We start from the raw sequence: 19,662 nt of genomic DNA, 5'->3' as shown, positions 1-19,662 counted from the left end.
GCCCTGCCATGGGGAGGTGGCATCCGACACCTCCTCCTCACACTGAGGGACTTGGTGGCAGCACTGGCACCTTCCTCTGGCACCAACAAGAGGTTTCACCAACCCTCTGTGAAAAAACAGGAAGGGTGAAATCCAGACATCCTGCCCATTAATGGGAAAATGTCCAAAGTCTCCATCTCACCTGCACATCCACAGCATCCTGGCCTGACTGCCAGTTCCCCGGGGAACTCAGTTGGACATCACCACACAGAAGAGTATCCAGCTCCTTCCCTGTCCACCACAGCCAAACTCCTAACAGTGAACTCTCCTCCAAGAGACTTCCTGTCCCACCGACCACACAACCTAACACTGGCATCAGACCTGTGACACCTTCAGAGCCCCCTGAACCACACTGAGTTACACCTTCTGAACAGTTAGAGAGCACTAAGCAAAATAATACCGGGTTTTTCATCAACACAGTACCTAAAATGCCCTCATTTAAATAATTTACAGCCCTTTATCTGCTCTAACAGAACAAGTCACTCAATGGAGAAGAACCAGTCTGGTTTTACACCAGGAACACAAAGAGGACTGAGCTCCTGTTTGTCCATTAGTGCTATCTGCTATGAAATGGGAATTTTCACTTGCTGTTTTCCTACTTAGGCAAACTTAACTTATTTAGGGTAACCTCAACAAGAAGTGTTGAGCTGCTATTAAATCTTTCACATAAATTCTCACTAATTTTAATACACCTTAACTACTTATTTAATGCTTAAAAATACCTATATAATGCTGTAAATATTTATTGCACATAAATACTACTAAATACTTCAATGCTTAGATCCGACACTTCCTTTGGAAACTGAAATTAGAAAAGGGTGCTTTTCTGCACTCTCCAGCCATGCTGTAGCATTATGTTTGTGCATCTGCAACCATACATGCCATCAGTTGCTCTTCCCAGTTCTCCAGAAGTCCCATACTTCAGAATATATTCCATACAACTTAAGACATAACAACTTAGGACTTCATTGGAAAAAGAAAGCAAGTGGTGGCAGATTAATGGGGTGTTTTGCCCAAGAATTCAGAGGAACCTGAACCAGAGACAGGAGCTCGTGGTTGTGTGCTCAAAATACAAGATGTGTTAATAGGTTGTCATTACCAAAATGAAAGAGCCCACCGTCAGCAAGGGGTTCAAATTTGCAGATACCACAGAGCATTTTATTTCAGGTATAAGATTTAACCCAAATTTTTAGCAAAATCTCCTTAAGCAAGGAGGAGGAAGACAAAATGAGGTTGTGGTGCTGGTGGAGAAAAGCAACGTAATTTGCACACAGATCCTCTTCCTATACTACATACACATTGCAGTTGTTACACCATTTTAGGGACACCCTCCTACGTGTCTGTTATTCAGGAGTGTAGCCTAGGAACAAGAGAGCAGCCCTAACATAGCACATCTTCAAGTATGGAGGAGCAGGGATCCTACACAGTGATTGCACACACTATAGCCCACAACAGCTGCCTAAAAAAGATGGAGTATTTGCATTATGAAACTGGAAAAACATTGGGTGGAAGTTTTTATCTCTTTTATGGGAGTCCTTAAATATAATAAAATCGCTTGACAACTGGGATGCTCAGTTTTGCTGGCCCTACTTTGAACCTGCACTGAGTCCTCATAGCCAATACTGGCTCTCCTCGCCCAGAGCACGGGAGTGCTGAAGAAGACACGAGTAGCTGCCAGTGTTGGTAGCTACACTGTGGTTTTGGAGGAACACGGTTCTAAAAGATACATGTAGTTCGGATCTGGCTTCCTCTATAATCAAAACATGTTGTTTCATCTGCAAAACATCAAGAAGCTCAGAACAATGCTGACGCTTTTCCACCACAATGGCCCAGTAAAAACTGTGTGTTTTAGGAAATCCAAAAATGACTAAGACTGCATTCATTTCTCTGCACCTGCTTTGAAGCATCAACAGGCTTGTTTACAACATTAAAATTCCCAAAATACTTACTTGTGGATGAAACAAGAATCCCGGGGAAGGTCTCAAGTATTTCTCTTTTAAAGCTTCCAGTGGGTCAGTTAACTTTCTTTTTTCTACTCTGTAAATGTTAAAATTAGATTTGCTTGTGATGAATCAGTCTCAGATAATAGTAATCATACAGCTACTCATGTTTAAAATAGGCAATTATGCATCAAGTAATTCTTTTCTTAGAGATAATGGTACAAGATAAGGGAGGACAGTCAAGTCTTGATACCCAGGTACAGCTCATTACTGAGGTGGGAGGCTGTGAATCTTCATTAAAGGGAGATGATACCATTTATATACAGAATATAGACAGGGAACAAAAGATTGGTAATAATTATAACAGGAACCAATGATCAGTTACTGAGCACTTTTATAAAGAAGACAACAGAGTGTGCTCTCAACTCAGAGGAGTCAAGGCAACAGAGCCTTGAGCAACGGGTCCCTTCTCGCCTGCCCATGCAGGACATCACAGCCACCACCCTGGAAACCTCTTGTGTGCACAAGGGAGAAAGGTGGGTTTGTAGGAACACACCAAATCTGAGGTGCCAGCAGCAAAGACTGCAATCCACTCATGGGCATTCAGGCAGCAAAACACAGCATGGATAATTCAGAAACAGCGTGGGAATTTGGGGCTTTTGCCTTTTTTGTTATTGATGTGTATGGTTTAAGGGACAGATCCTGTTGTCCACACGTAGATGTAACTCACAGCAAAGGAAGGTTCAGTAAAAACTGGTCTCATGCTATGCTGCCAGAACTTGTACAGATTTCATTAGAATCAGTGAATGGTTTGGGTTGGAAGGGACCTTAAGGATCATCTAGGTCCAACCCCCCTGCTGTGGGCAGGGGAGTTTGTAATGCAATTTAATTAGTTTGTAATGCAGGGCCATAAAGGACGGATCATTATTTCCGCTGCTTCAGGCATTTTAAATGAATATGATGCAAAGAAAACCTATGGTCTAATACAGATATCAATCTGGCATGAAATAAAACCATCTCACTAAATAGCATCATATCCTGTTTCTTCATAATGCAGACTTGCTGTCTTATGCACAAGCATTCTGCAAAAACTTTGCCCACAGCATTCCTTTATCAGATAGCGTAATAAATTAACGTAATTTACACGGCAATAACCTTCTTTTTTTAACAATAGGCTGTAAAATCAGTCATTTATATTACAAATATTTTTATGGCTAATATTTCTCTAAACTAATTTAGATGCATGACTTTGTCTGGTTACAGAAAGGGCAAGGGGGCTGACGTACAGAGGATGCAGGTGAAATTTAGATCCCAGTGAGATCCATCTCGGCTCTACTGGGAAACACCAGGAGGTCTGAAATTTAACAATGGTTTTTAAAACCTCAGCTCACTGACAGTGTCTGCTTGTTCACGTGTCAAAGCCAACACTGAGGCTCCCACTGACTTCAGGTACATCTATGGCAGATCATTCCAGGTAGATCATGGATGGGGCTCTGAGCAACCTGGTCTAGTGGAAGGTGTCCTTGCCTATGGCAGGGGGTTGGAAGAAGATGATCTTTAAGGTCCCTTCCAACCCAAGCCTTTCTGTGATGACTCTATGGTTAAGTAGCCCACTGGGGAGGCTTTATACACACCAGGACGCTGTGCCTTCAATTCCATGAATGAAATGCCTGAAGAAATCAACCTACTACTCAAATAATGGTAAAAAAGGGCAGAAATCACTCTCAATTTCCATGTTTTTAATATTACTTAGGACCAATGTTGTACTTATGAGATACTCCCACTGAATTCAAGAGGAACTGGCAAGGTGGAGTACAACACGCACGCTGGGGAGATGCACTGTCAAATCCAGGGGAAGCCAGAGTGGGCAGCATTTTGGGGAAAAAAAGAATTTCAGGCAAACCAGTGATGTCAAATACACACCAAATATACAGATATTCAACACTGATGCCAATTCATCTATGGGTAAGAGAATATATTCAGCTTCTGCACGTCAAGCTATGCAGGCTAAACTAATGACTTATGGCAATGAGGGCAGTTACGAAGACTTGTTAATTGCAGCATTACCAGCCCTGGGGCTGGGTGGGAACAGCTGGGATGTGAGGTGGGATGTGCAGGCCAAAATGCAGCCTGGACCCCGCCCATGCCCCCTCAGTAGGATGGTGCCTCCAGGGACACTGGGAGGGAGACGGGGTTGTGGCCCTGGCTGCCTGTCCCAAAGGATGCTGAAAGGCAGCAGACAGTCTGTTACCTGTAAATGGGATCCATAAAGAATGGGGTGGGCCTGGCGTGCTGCAAAGAGGACTCCGAAGCTTTCCTTTGCTCAAGGTCTCCCGCCTTCTTCTCTCCAAAGACGTGGTTTTTCCGAGGCTCGGCTTGTTTTGTGCTGCTGGCTCGACTTCGGCTGCCCATGCTGAGATCCAGCGGCTGGTCCTGGCTGGCTGCACAGGGGGCTGCTGGCTTTGAGGGTATGGGAGTAAGTGGCTTCTCCTCCTTACGCTTTATGGTGAGGTCAAAGGGAGACTCAGAGCTTCCCTTTGGGATCTTCTTTATTTCACTGGGTGATTGGGGCTCCACTTTCAAGGGTAACGGTCTCAAGTCTCTATCAGGAAATGGATACATTGATTGAGAGAATGCTGGAAAAAACGGGAGGGGAAACATGGAAGGGTAAGGTAAGGCTCCGACTTTTTTGTCTTGCAGCCCCACAAGTCCTGTTGAACCAAAGTACTTTTCAGCAATAGAAGCAATAGCCTTTATAGAATCATTCACCGCTCCCGACACCGCAGTCTGCTCCTCTAAGGATGGTGAGAAAATGGAATGATTGCTGTGGTCTTTCTTATTATTTATTGACGCCAGGCTCTGCAGAGAGCTTACTTTGTCTTTGAACATTTTACCATTTTCTTTAAATTTCTCTTTCTCACTTTCAATGTCACTTTCCAGATCAGAGCCCGAGGTGGTTTCCAGGTCACTGCCACTGGGGGTACTGACATCGTCAAGGTCAAGGTCACTACTCTCTGACTGGTCACTGAGTTTCTCATGCGGCCTCTCTTCAGAGGACCCTTCTGGTTGAAGCTCCACTGGCTTATTCTCCCCTACTGGTGGTTGTTTATTTAGTGCCTTCAAAATATCCTGGGTGGCTGGCAGTATCTGAGGATTTGTCATGAGGGGACTTTGGCTTTTGTTTGTCTGATCTGTGCTTGGAAGTCCTTTAACAGGAGAACTAGTAGGTAGCAAAGGTGGCCTGTGGTACAAGCCTGAAGGAAACAGACCGGGGAAGCTAAAAGAAAATCCAGGAGCTGTTGGAAAGGTAAGACCAGCAGGATGCCTATTGGCTCCAAAATAGTCAGCAAGGCCCGGATTTGCATGATTCATATTAACCATGGACGTTTTATCCATAGCTGGGGTTCCAGGAAGAGAAATGCCTTGGCCAAAAAATCCTCCTGCTGCAAAATGGTTCTTGCCCTCACAAAATCTCCTGTGTTTATTTAAGGAAGACGTAGTGCTGAACATTTGTCCACAGTCTTTGCACTTGATTTGGGTTCTGCAATCAGCATGCATGCGCTTATGACGACAAAGGTTTGAAAACTGAGTATAGGATTTATGGCAGACCTCACCTGTATGTAAACAACAACAACAACACATCTCAGGCTTTATGGTAATTGCCCCCACCCCCAAAATCGTGCAAATAACACCATTTTTTTACCCACCAAATGCCAACGAGGAAGCCACAGGGAGAAGTTTGGGTGCACAAATGTACAAAAGCTATTGTACGCTCCAAAGCAAGGCAGACAAATGTCTAAAGACAGAATCAAAACCCACTCCAACAAACCAGGAAAGGTCTGGAATCACTAAAAGACACACTCTCCTCGTTTGCTCTTTGCATTGCACAGTGTTGCACAGTCAGTACTGTTATTCCATGTTGCATCAGCCCCCAGAGCCCCAGCAAGAGCCACGGTGCTGTGACCCTGTATGAACCCACAGCACTCCTGTGTGAGAGCACAGGTGTCTTCAAATGACATCCATTCATGTCACTATTCCCATGTGGAAATTAGTCATTAAAATAAATATTTGCAGGACCAGACAGAGATGGAGCTGCCTCACAGAGCTTTCAGTCTGTAAGACCACAAGGATAGGAAAGAGGTGAAGGAGGAGACAACAAGGTATTTCCAGGTATAATCTTGATAACAAACAACACTTTTTTCCACTTACAATTAAAAATTTAATCTCATGGAAGTCCAGGCTAGAGCCTGAGTAACCTCAGCCTAGTACTCTCATATGTCCAAAGAATTTCTATTTGTGTAAAGCATAGTCCTTACAGGTGCCTGTGATGCTGTAACTCTAAATTCCACATCTTAACAACTTTACTAGTCATAACATTGTTTATTTGCCTCTTGCACATGACAAAATACACTGCATTTCAAAAAAAATTTAATTTAAGAATGAAGCTGTATTTATTTGCACATCTGATGCTCAGTAAGAGCCCAGTGGATCTCCTTTCAAACTCCTCTGGGATGATAAATAGTTTCAGCCTCACAAAAGCAGCACTTGGAGAGAGCCTGGGACCACAGAGGGGAGCAGATCTACTTTGGGAACACAGACCTGATCTAGCCTGTGACACTCAGCACAGCTTCCAGTAAACACTGGCAGTAGCAGGAGGCTGGAAGTGCTCCTGGTGGTACAGTGAGACACTATGAAGAGTCCATCATGTCACTGATCCAAACAGGATTCTGCACGTTCCTGATTTTCTGGCTGCTACAAAGCTTAGGGAGCAAACTGGGGCAACAACTAAGTTATAAATTAAAGTGGGATTTGGAAGAGGGTAATGCTCAGCTCCCCAGCGCCTTTTTATGTCCCCTTTTGGCATCCTTTGGATAAGCAGGAGCATTGGGCAAATCTGAGTCTTGCGTTCTTCATTATGCTAAAATTTGTCTGTACCTCTGCACTACCTTGCTTCTACCAGTTGTTTAAAAACAAGGCAGCAGCATTATCAGCAACCAGTGTTATCCCTCTGTAATAAATCCTTTTTTTTTTTTTTCCCCAGCCAGGAAAAAGCATGTGGCCGCTTTATTTTTATTTAATTTGTGTTATATCATAAACTCTCATCTTTCACACATCAAAGCCGTGCAACAATACACATTGTGTATTCTGAGGGCTTTTTAACAATCATTTTCATGATTTGAGACAGTCTGACATAATTTACAATGGCTCTATTTTAAGCCTGCAGAGGAAACTGAATTGAATGTATCCCATCCTGCACTCTTGGTTCCCATGAACTGCAATCACGTCCTCTAACTTCCACTCGCACCGGGGCCCGCACTAACCTTCCTGCTCCTCCGAATCTCTGCCCTTGAGAAACCTGACCACTTGTTGTCATCCCTTAACTGTTTACCTCTTCAGGAGGCTGCTCCATATCTCAGCAACAATGCTCCTATTGTTCCACGGCCCGATCCTGCCCCATCCACCCGTTTTCCCTGCTCACATCCCACTGACATCCCCGGGACAATTCGTGGGGCAGAGAGAGTGCAGAATTGGGCCCAAACACAGGAAATTCGCAATGCGGTAATTCAGGAAGAATGTTTGGTGCTGTGTATCAGTAACTGTTCCTGCTGGAAATCTTCATTCACAAGGAGAGACAAGAGAGAGGAGAGAGAAAACCAAAAGTATAATGAAAAATATAGAAGAAAAAATATGGAAGGTAAACAAAAAAGAGAGACACAAAAGACGAGGAGAGATTATTCTAGTTCCTTGAAAATGCCTGTTTTCCTCTTAAGTTCTTTCTGCCCCTTTAAAAAAAAATTTAATTTTTCATTTGCCTATTTAACATAGAAATATTTTTTATTTAATATAGAACTACTTATTGTTTACTTTTTGCAGTATGAAGCTCTGATTTTTCTGCTATTTTCTCCTATTTTTAGCCTAACTGCAGGCATAAAATTTCTGCTCCCACCTCCAAACTTCAGGGTACAGAACCAGGCCCCTTACCTTCCCTGTTGAGGTTTTACACAGTGAACTCCCCCTGCTCCCATCACGTTGCTCACAGAAACCAAAACTGAATTGACCCAAATGGTGACATGAGCGTCGTATCCATAATTTTGCACAAGCTTCACCTTGAATATTATGGAGCAACTCCTCTCCAAGTGTAAAGCAGAATAGACCATATATATTTCTTCAGACAAAAATATCTCAAATGCATGCATTTCCAAGGCTAGGCTAAGGTAAAATTAAAAATAAATAATGTTTTATGAACTTTTGATCTTCTACCAGGTTGCGTTGAGGGTCTGCTTCTTATTGACATGGCTTTATTAAAGATAAGGCTTTTCTCAGGTAGGCTGGAGTGGCAAGGGGGTGAAAAGGGAACTATTGGCACAGATTTAGTCTTCCTAAAGTCTAGGAAGTTCTGCCTTAGAGACAAGTGGTACAGTATTAAATTATTATTCTCCGTTAATATATTCCAAAGTCAACAGAATTCAAGAAATACTCAACTCTGGAGAAAAGCAAAAATATACACTTAGAATTGAGAGATATCCTTACAGACTATTAAGGGAGATGAAATTCATCATCTGACTAAATGTATTTTATCAGTTTCAAAGCTAAATTCGATCAATAATGGCAATACCACAAAAATATGTAAATATTTATCATTGCAATCTCAATCAAACAATTAACAGTTGTAACCAGGATTTCACATTTCTGAGCATTGAAGTTATTTGAAACTATTTAATGAGGTGCTGCTTGCTCAAGGTGCCTTTTGTATTTAACAGGCACTCTGTTTAATCCATGGGCTCAAAAGGCTGGAAAAGAAATTTTTGGGCCCAGCTTGAAGCCCTTGCCCCCTGGAGTAGTTTTACTCCTGGAGACTGCCACCTGAAGCCTGGGTGATCACAGCATCAGTGACAGGCACACTCAATGCCCCATGGATTTTGGAGGAGACTCTGTCTAAACAGACTGTGCCACCTCCACCTCCATGGATATTCCAAGGAGCCAGGTCTCCTCAGACTGGGTTATAAGATCCACCTCCTTTTCATCACGTGATTTAAACTTTAGCAGACTGAGGATGGTTATCAACTTTAATTGCTTCCATGTAGCAAAGCGACATAAGCCAGGTTTGATTTCACCTATTACACCTTACTACACCCTTTAAATCTCAGTGCCATACTTTTAAGTAACTAACTTTTAAGGGAAGCTTCCCTTCTTGCAGCTTTTATTGCTCTAGAGACCCCAGATTTAACACAAACTCCCAATCTGGATCCCTAACTGCAAAAACTAATCTCATGGCGAAGCACACTCTGTACCACCATTGTCTCTGGACCCCAAATTAGCCAGCAGTTAAGTTTGCATATTTTCTGCTTATTAAAAAAAAATTACTGTAAGTACTATTTTGAATATGTTCAGTCTATTATGGCATGTGGTTTCTATTTGGAGAGGCTGGAGATTTTGCTAAGGCAGTGAGTAATTACCTTAGTGTTGGTGAGTTTTCACTCAAGCTTGGGCGGTGCACTGTAATAAGAGACAGTTGCCATAAACAGACTGGTACGAGTAAATCATGGTGTGTGGCCTTCTGGTGGAAAACAGATATCTGCTCTAGGTGACCCTACCTCCCTCTCATTGCTCGGCAAAGCTGACCAAACATGTGGTCTCCAAACCCTTTTGTTCTGCGATTACACGGCTCTTACTTGTAGGTCGCTCAATAGGGTTTCATCCCTCACATTGTACATGTGAAGAATACCAGTTGCTGTTTGGATTTATCAGAATAAATAGCAACAAAGAGCATCTGAGAGATTACTTCATGTACGAGAGGCGCCACTTAAGAGACTTTTATGTAAGAAGTTGCAATAGGACCATCTGAAGACTCTCCACCTAACCAGAAGGTACTGTTTTCTAATTGAGGGTTGCAATCAGCTTTAAAAGTTATTAGTGATATTTAACATTGGATCTATTTATATATTTTTCTCATTGAAGGAATCCAAATCAAAAGTATTATTAACCCAATGGCAGGTTACAGATCTTGCACAAATTAGTTTTTTAAGACAATACTCCTTCTCTGGAGAAATTATATGAGCTTATGGTCAATGGTTTCTCCAGCTGTGGTGCCAATATTTAGGTAAATTATTGCTGAGAGCAGCAAAAGATTAAGAGGTCTAGTGGACAAGTAGGGGGGGTGGTCACAAGGTACCTTTCAAGCCACAGCAGGTGTCTGAAAAGGCTGTGGTGGAAAGCTGCAGTGCCAAGAATAATTTTTAAAAATATTTTCTGCTTGTGCTTCCCCAGTGAAAGGGAGAGACAGCAACCTGCACCCTTATCAAGCAGGGTCTGGCTCAGCAGCAAACACAACCCATGAGACACTGAGGATCTGATTTAAGCCCAGTACAGAGTCAGGCTCACATCCAAGGCAAGTTTTATTGCTGGGACAGATCTAATAGCTCAACTCAGTACTTAAAACTTGGGGCATGCAAAGGAGCCTCAAGGAGGGCAGCAAACTGCTCTAACTCAAACTCACTGCCTCTGAGGTTTGTTTCCCAACTCCAGCAAAAGTCATGGCATCTGCTGTGGAGACTGTGGTGCAAAATTAACCCCTAGAGCAGGAAGGAGAGCAGCCAGCTCAGCACGGTGCAAAGCAGTGAGGCTACACTAGGCTGGCATGGCTCCTCCCTGCTAAATCCCACTCCTCGCTTTGCATCTGTGCATGGAAAAACATCCCAGGGATAACAGGTACACTTATACAACATACAGTGTCTGTCTGAAAAGGAAAATCACATGAAAATAACTCTTTGCATTGGACCACAAATTACCCAGAACTCATTTAACTACTCACAACCCACACGACACCGGTGGGCAGCTCAAAGGGAGCAGAACACAACCTCCTGCTTCCAGCTCGCCCTGCTTTACAGCAAAAGAAACACTTAAACAAACACATTTAGTTGAAGACTTACATATAAAAGGTTTGACACTGCTGTGGATGTGTTTATGCTGTTTGAGGCCTGAAGAAGTGGCAAAGGTTTTGCCACACTCTGGACAAGCGTGAGCACGAGCCCCAACATGCTGGGAACGAATGTGCCTCTGAAGGTTGCTGGGGTCCGTGAAAACCTGCTAGGAAATGAGTACTGATTAACCAAGAAACTTGACTGTGGAAGAAGCCAGTTATTACAAGAGTCTTTTAAAATTCAAACCTTGGAGCTATTTTTGGGAGTGCCTAAGATTAAAAACCTCACTAATGGGCATCAGTGGGAGCTGTGCCTGCAGGATGGGGCCTCAGTTTCCCAGGATCAGCAAAGTATTGGGTGGATCTGTTAACCCCTTTGCAGCAAATGCATTTGACCTGGCCATTAGAAACTGCACATTTGAGGTAAGGGACTTCATGGAAAATGTGTCAAAATGTGGCTGCTTGAAACCTCTAAGCATTACTGCAACAAAAATACTTTATATCAACAATGGAGAGTGTGACAGCAAGAAATCCTGTACACAATACAGTCCTAGAAACCATGGCTTGGTTGCATCTTGTAATCTCAATAGAAATTCCCATTATTGCAGCAAATCCACCTAAAACCAACTAGGTTCTCAAGTAGAAGGCCCAAGCTTTGGGGATCTGATAAAAAGCAATGCAGAGCACCACATCCTATACAAATAATCCACACAGCAAGCCCAGTGCAGGGAAGTGATGGGAGATGCTCTAGAGATGAGCTGTGCTCACTTAGTGCAGCTAGGGCCCATTGCTGTTTCTTATTTTCCTTCATATTGCAGTAGTGTCCTGAAGTTTCTGGTCCCAACAGCTGGCACACAGCCTGGGGAACTCTCCACCCTGCGTTTCACTGGGATTTCTTGCCCCTCAGTGCCTCTCAGTGACCTTCTTACACCCCACCAATCCTCTCAGGTTGCCAAGCCCTGAGACTGAGGGTGCTCAGCATCCTGCATCAGTGCTCACTTCAGACTCCACAGCCATTACCAAATCAAAAGGGGTAGAAAAATAACATATTTATAAAGTAGAAGCGTAAACCCTTGAAAAACCACCTGGAGCATGGCAGAAACCCTACATCCTCCTACATCCCAGCCCAAGGTATCCTCATTTCCATGCTCCCGTGTATCCTGCAGCACAAGAAGTGCCAGGCAGCCTACAAATTCACTGTACCTTGGCACAGTTCTCACACTCGTAGTGCTTCCCGCTGTCGTGAGACATTTGGTGACGTATCAAGTTGGACTTCCAGTTAAAGGCTTTGGGACACTGGTCACACTTGTACTCCCTCTCCTCGCTGTGTGACAACATGTGCTTCTCCAGGCTGTGGAAACAGGAACAGGGCTCAGCATGGTCTGTCACACACGTGGGCTTATCAGTGGTTTACAGGAAGAGGAGAGAGTAGAGTGCACAGTTACAGCAAAAAAAAAATAACTTCTTTAATAGCCCCAAAGGCCCAATCCTGACAGAAACAAGTTTTTGAACACCAGGCTCACTCCAGCCAGGAGGCAGAACCTCCTCCTCCCTTACCAGAATAACACATCCTCTCATGTTTTGCCAGGTCACTTGCAAATGCTCCAGGAGATGCTGCTGCCATCTCTCCCTAAGGAGATTATTTCATACACGTCTCAGTATTTCACTCTGGTAATTCTTCCCTGCAGTCTGAATTATTTCTGCCTTATGACTTTCCCTCTAAACATACCTTGGATCCCAACACCTGCCATAAATCCACTCCTTTGATGGTAATCAATTTTTCTTACAGCAGGAATAGATGAGGAATAGCACCTCTGGAGCAGGACAGGAAGAGTTTAAGAAGCCTCTAGATATGGTACACTACAAATGAAGTTATTCTTCATGATTACTGTTAATTGTGTTCGACTGTGTAGTTGTTTTGTCACTAATTTCTAAGTGGTTTATTCAGTCTACTAGTAGGATATTCAATGTCCACCTAATTTCTGTTGCATGTCTTTGAATTAATTTTTGTCTCTGAATTTTTATTATTAATTTGTAGTGAACATATATTTTTAAACACCTGTATTGCTTGGTCACAAACTGAGTCATAACTCACACTACTGCTTGGGGAAAGATCACTACATAATGCTAGAGTAGGTCCACAGAAAAGCCACTCGAAACTGTGATTTTTAGCCCAGGATGCCCAACTGGATCAACCTATTCTCACATGAAGTTCCCAGTGATCTCTGCAGAATCAGTGACAAAATCTACTGGGGTTACAGTCTTGTTTGGGTTGTGCAGCCCCAATAGTAATCTCCATCCTCAGCCAAAGGTAATGGAAATACTTTCACCCTATGGATGCTCTTACTTCTACCTCTCTCCTTCCTTCAGGGGGGAAAAAGTATTTCTGGTTTCTCCTCCTAATATTTTTATACCAACTGACTCTCCATCATGCACTAATAAGCAAATCTGCCATAAGACCCAGACAGATGCTTGTCCCTGGCTCTGGCACCAGCTCCCTGACTCTGCTGCAGCTCCATGACTCCCCATCAGCACTGGGCACTCCTGGACCCAACATCTCCATCTTCCTGCTCAGCTGTTTCTTCATGTAGTTACTCACTTCCCCAGCCATGGTTCATTTGGGCCTTTTATTTTATATAATCTGGATATAGCACATTTTGGCACTTTTTTGCTGTGAACTGTCTTAGTGGTGTATGAGCCTTTCAATAATTCAGGAGTTGGGAGAACAACTACATTCCCTCTCATTTTTCACTCTTTCTCACAGTACTGCCCATCTATTTATGATGATTCGTTCTTTGTTTTCTGCCCTTCCTCTTCAATATTTAATATTTTAAGCTAAATTTACATTTCCTCAATGATTCCCATATGTTAGATATCATCCTATGGCTCTCGGGGAGAAAAGGACTTTAACACCAAATAACTCGCAAATGCAAAACTGTTATGGACAGGAGTCCTGCTGGAAATCCTTCTGACTTATCTGCCTCTGTCAGCCCCTTCGAATCAATCCCTCAGACTGAAAATTAGACAGGTGGAGCCACACACTGCTCAACATCGTGGGTGAACAAGACCTTGTGCCTGCACAAATTCCTCCTCAGTGGGGCTGACCTAATATGTGATGCTTGGCACATCATGTTTTAATTTCAGTGTCACTAATTTTGAGGAAGTGAAAGGATCAGGTCAGATAATGCTGATCTGAGATGCCCCATGTGATGCTGAGCTACCTCCACTCCTATCAGGAGGAGCAAAAGAGTGTCTCTGTTTTGTGAGACAGGGCTCCACCTTGCAGAACGAGCACCTGGAGCCTCCAGGAGCAATTTTCCAAAAGGACTAACATTGGGCATGCAGAAATCCATGCTAAGGTCTGACAGGCACCACAACACCCTGAATCATGGACTGGTGAGGGTTTCTGTGAAACACACTAAATACTCCAAATTCACAAGTCAGCATTTAAGGGGTATATAATTATTAAGCAGTGCAAACAGACACACTGCTGTCCCAAAAAGGGCAGTTCACAGTCACTTCACAGGAAAGAAGACACTAAGGAATTGAGGGAATCCAACTGAAGCCATTGAAGAACTTGCATCTACATTTTAAGCATCTACTCCTACCTTTGTAAGTCTGGGAAGACTTGGTCACACTCTTTGCACTCCTGGATTTCATGAACATCCTGAAGGTCATTCTCATTCTCAAGCTTCTTCTGGAAGTCCTCCTCCACCATGGAGAAGGCAGAGTGAGGGGTGCTGCAGGGGAACTTCTGGTGATCTACAAGCTCAGCCTTGGACTCGAAGAGCTGGTCACAGTCCTCGCAGCGATACTGACGCTCCTCTGGAACACAAAGGGGTTGGGCACGGGGAGACCACATCAGTTTTCAGCCATTTTTAACCACCATCACATCAGGAGTTGGATGATGGTATGGTTAAATGAAGAGTTATTCAATTAAAAAGAGAAGAACCTCAAAAGAAAGAAGGATTCCTAAGAATGCTTTATAATAATGCTTCAATTCTACAATATATGACAGTGCAACACTACATGTTAACTGCCTGGGATCAAATAGGGATCCCTAACTCAGGCTCAGGACAAAAGTCAGTATATTTAAATACCATCCTAAATGGAATTATATACATGAGGTCTAAGGTGGATCTCCAGTGGAGGCTGAAGGAGATGACTCAGACACAAACATCAGCATCTAAAATAGACAAAAAGGTGTTAACAGTTTTTAAAAGCCTCTTCATTTCCATGAGTCCTTTTGCAGCACCCAACCCTGTTCGAGTAAGCCAGAGACACATGAAGTTGAAGTCCATGCTTTAAATTCCATAACATCAGTCATAATGTTTTTCTCACTGAAAATGAGTGTAGAAGATACTAGAGTGTTACTTTGGAGTGAATACCGCATTCCATTAATTAGCAACTCCTGCAAAAGAATAGATTAGCTGAAGAAAATCCCAAAAAACAAACTTGGCAAACAGTATCCCATGATTTTTTTTCTGCTGGGTTTTCTACTGTTGGTCCACATGAGGAGCCAGACACTCCGGTCTGGTTCCAGATAAAAATGCCCAGAGGCTCTGACTCAGAAAGCCACTGAGGAGTCTGGCTGAAATCTCCAATGTATGTACTTGGTTGCTACTTGACAGTTGAGCTGATCCAGAGAAAGTGTCACAGGGTTCTGTTCTTGGCCGTCCACAAGCAACACTTTGGCTCAGTCTGCTTCTAAATCAGCCCTGTGGGACATAATCCTGCATGTGACTGCAGAGATTTCCTCTGGTGTCATTTATACAATAGCTACTTGACCATAGGGACTAGGCAGGGAAAACACTGTGCTGAAAAGGGGAACATCTTTAGCAATAACTAAACAAAGTTACCACTGGAGGAAAAAAAACAAACACAAAATCAAATGGGAAGGAATGAATGAATAATCCCTACCCTTTTCTTAAGACAACAAAAGATACTGCTTTAAATGTACAGGTAGCGAAGAAAGCACAGACCTTGATACTTCCTGCCCCGGGAAAACCCCTGTGTACCATCCTTGAATCCCTGACAATTTGTAAAATGTCCCTGTTGGCATGAACTGCAACCTACTGGGCACCAAGCAGATATCCTACACCCAGTTCCCACTGTGGCTGTGTAACCCACTGCCTGACAGGCAGCACAGCAAAAGGAGCTTTTGGAGGTGGGGAACAAATCTCCGCAACAACTCAGGAGTTTCAGACCCAGAATCAGTGTGTGGGATGAGCACAAGGAGGAAGAATGGCTGAAATGTCCTCAAAGTGACAACAACATTAACAGTCCGAGATTTTAAGAGCTGGACTCAGTGATTCTTGTGGGTCCCTTCCAACTCAGAACATTCTGGGATTTTGTGGTTTTCTCTTTTCAAGGTAACAGACGTTTGGCTAAGTGACAAAAAATAACCTATAGTAAGGGTCAATACATGTCTTGCAGGATCAGCACAGCCTTAAGATAAGGACATGAACTCCTGTTCTTCTTCTTCAATACCCACAAACCAATCAAATTTCAATCAGAAAAAGAGGGGTAGAAGACGGACAGATACAACCATGGTCCAGTTCTCCTCCCTGGCTGCAGTAAAGCCATCCCAGATTTCAACAGGATTCCAACAGAGGAGAAATCTCCCTACATTTTGGCTTAATTTCAGTGATACTCTCTATTAGACGAAAGAGTAAGAAGAGGCTAACCGTGGATGTCCGGAGCCATTGTCTCATGTGAATAATCTTCACTCTTCATGAACAGTAAGAGCTCCTCTCCTGGTTCAATATCTGCTACCACTCTGTAGAATATCTGGAAAACAAACAAAAAGAGAAAGCAACGTGAGCAGCACAACAGGGAAAGAGGTATCAGCCACTGCTGGTGAGTGTTACAGACCAAAACCATGTGGTCAGAGCCTGCCCTGTCGTGGTGCTGCTGCTGGAGAGGTGCCCACTGACTGTGGCAGGTCTGCTCCTTCCAGCCCCAAAGCTGTTGTACTTTGGGCTCTGTGAGGACAGAAAAGGACGAGTGCTTTCAACAGCCTCTGCTGCAAAATGAGCTGCGTGATGACTGCAGATATCACCAGCAACTTGCGTGTTGAGTTACACCAAACCCGTGAGCAGAGTGGCCATAAAACACATCCCTGAGTAACCCCTGGAAAGGGGAACTCCTGTTGCATTGGGAAAAGGTACTAAAGTAACTTTAATGGTTGGACTTGATGATCTTAGAGGTCTTTTCCAACCTTAATGATTCTATAATTCTAAAGTAGGTATGAGTAGATGCTGCTGGTTAAGCCACAGATATCGATCCCCCATTCCAACCATCTACACAGTCCAGAAAGCTGTGAGGAAACAGGTTTATACAAACCAATGAGCCTGGTTATTCCTTAGTTTCAAATGGAAATCAAAGGAAAAATCAGTCCTGGATGAAGAAACACGGTGAGCAGTCAAAACTTCTGGTGGTGACCCTGGCCAGTGACACCTGGTCCCCTCATACAGGTGATACTGGGCTGTGGGAAGGAGTCCATCAGGGAGGCAGGAGGCTGTGGAGGGGTCAAAGGGGACACCCTCCCTTGGGTCCATGCACCAGAGGAAGCTCACACCAGCACCACAAGGCTCTGCCGAAAGGAAATTCCCAAAATCCATCTGGTTGCTTTCTCTCTGAGCAGGAAATGTGAAGAGCTCTAAAAAGCTCCACGAAGCAGCTCAAATAAATATTAGTAACTTCCTCGGGCCTTGTTAAACAAAAACACATGACAGCTATATTTCCTATGCTAAAAAGTGATGCCTTTGCATTTTCTCAGACTAACATATTTTTCAACGTTTTGCTCCCAAACTCTTTACTCTCAACACTCACTGCAGCACGCTGGGAGAAGGGCAGAAAATCACCTGCGTTGTTCAAAGCCACACAGGTGCATCTGTCACAGGTAGGGACGGGTGTGTGAAGGTTTGTGGGTGCTTTCCTTGCCCACTTGCACATGGACAGACACCATCGGCAGCCAGCACATACCGGTGTCCTCCAGGAGGTGGCCGTATAGCCTAATCCTTCCTTTCTGCACAAGCTGTGCCCACAGACAAGGGCTAAATACCTGAAAACAACGAATTAAGTTGCATTTCCTCGGATTTGGATTTTTTTTTTTCCTTCGCCTTGTCCCAGAAGATACTCTGGAGGAGGGTGCAGAGAGCAGTGGTGGAGGCTCCTGGGGCAGCTCATCCCACCACCCTCGTGCTCACCCCTCACCAGGTGACAGGAGCGCTGGCAAAACACATCAGGCACAATGTACCCATGCCACAAACTTCTGCTTGTGGCAAATTTTCCCCATAAAAACCAGGAGAAGGAGTTTATGTGCAGTGTGATCCGCCCAGGCTGCACCTCCCTCCTCTTCCACACCACCCTCACTGAACCATCAGCTGGGGCTGCTTGGGCTTCCCATTTGTATTTCTTGCCGAGGGGATTTCAAACTCCACTGAGTATTTTGGAGGCCAAAAGAGCCATGGCAGGGTTTTGTGTTTATCTCTTCCTGCAGCTGGAAGAATGCCTGGTACCACAATCCTCTCTGGAGACTGTGCCATCCTTGGTGCTGAAGGATACGGGGATGCTCTGTCGGCTTCAGCGTGCTGGGGACATGCTGGGGCAACGAAACTCATTTCACCAAAGACCAAAACACATTCAAGTAAAGCCAACTTCCACCTCTTGAAAATAAACCTGATGACAGCACCACATCCAGTGAATATCTTCTGTAAGTGATGCTTGTTTTTCCCTTTATTAAGATAAATGTATTGAAAACTGGCTTTTTTCTTCCAGAAGTGTAAGGGACTCTGCATATCTGAAAGGGAAGTTGCAGTCGGATCTGTGGAAGATAAGCTTGGCTGCTGCCTGGCTTTGGGTGGAAATAAAATGTGCAACAATAATATGTGCACACTGACCAGAGGGACTTCTGCAAACTTCCCTGTTGGGTGGGAGCAGGATCAGGACCACCACACAGCCAGGTGGGACTTCCACCATCCCAGACAGGTTGTGCCAAAGCTTCTGCTCTGCCCAGGACAGGTTTTGTGCCACAATCAGGCAAATGCAGCTGCTAGTCTGAGGTTGGTGGTGCCTCCACACCAAGGAGCAAGCAAAACCACAGCAAAGCCTCCTCCTGTATTTTTCCTGTCCCATCAAAGGTGTTTTGATAAACCTTTGATAGACCTTTTCACCTCTCACAGTAAAGTGAGGACACATGGACTGTACAGGGGCATAAAGAGGGCCTTGTTCACCAAGTGCTGTGCTGGGGAGCATCCCTTCTCTCTGGGAAGCACTGGTACGATGCTGCATCTTTCTTGCAGCTGTGGGACAAATTCCTACAGAGGGAATAAACTCTGCAGCCAGTTATCTTGTCTGTGTTGGTATTTAAAAGTAGCAGAGATGATCAAACTACCCATCAGAAACTCCTTGGCCAGCCCCTCCGCACCTCAGTGGGGAGATGAGACAGTGTTCCAAAAAACTCCAAGTTTTAGGATGGTTCTCATCAAGAGCCAAGCGACAGACCTCCAGGTCTGGCATTTACACGTTATTATAATACTAACCTTAATTATTATTAAAAATAGATTTCTTAATTTCTGTATGTACAAAAAAAACCCTCACCTGCACTAACACTTTACACATCAATTTGAGTTGCACTGAGAATCTAAAATAAAATATATTGAAGTTTAAACCAAAACAATTATGCAGGTAAACTTAATCTGATATTAAGGGTCATCCTTACTACCTCACAAAAAAAACTTGTCTGCTCACTCTTCTCAC

The 19,662-nt window shown here is 43.8% G+C and overlaps 1 protein-coding gene across 7 annotated transcripts in view; it reads right to left on the bottom strand.

The window, feature by feature from the left end:
• The window catches only part of MECOM (MDS1 and EVI1 complex locus), a 333,793-nt gene that overhangs the window by 19,234 nt on the left and 294,897 nt on the right, over positions 1–19,662 (bottom strand). For 3 of the 7 annotated variants that reach the window (XM_027647464.1, XM_027647466.1, XM_027647468.1), the window contains 6 exons: positions 16,587–16,689; positions 14,508–14,724; positions 12,103–12,250; positions 10,910–11,066; positions 4,231–5,593; positions 1,989–2,076 (listed from right to left, as the gene is read on the bottom strand). In XM_027647464.1, the coding sequence (XP_027503265.1) occupies positions 1,989–2,076; positions 4,231–5,593; positions 10,910–11,066; positions 12,103–12,250; positions 14,508–14,724; positions 16,587–16,689 (2,076 nt within the window). The remainder of the gene's footprint in view (positions 1–1,988; positions 2,077–4,230; positions 5,594–10,909; positions 11,067–12,102; positions 12,251–14,507; positions 14,725–16,586; positions 16,690–19,662) is intronic. The other 4 variants (XM_027647465.1, XM_027647467.1, XM_027647469.1 and 1 more) reach the window with 3 other exon arrangements.

Source organism: Corapipo altera, unplaced genomic scaffold (assembly GCF_003945725.1).
Source record: "Corapipo altera isolate COAL_440 unplaced genomic scaffold, ASM394572v1 113, whole genome shotgun sequence".
Taxonomy (NCBI): domain Eukaryota; kingdom Metazoa; phylum Chordata; class Aves; order Passeriformes; family Pipridae; genus Corapipo; species Corapipo altera.
Note: the sequence above shows the minus strand (reverse complement) of the source record. Positions and strands in the feature narration are given on the sequence as shown.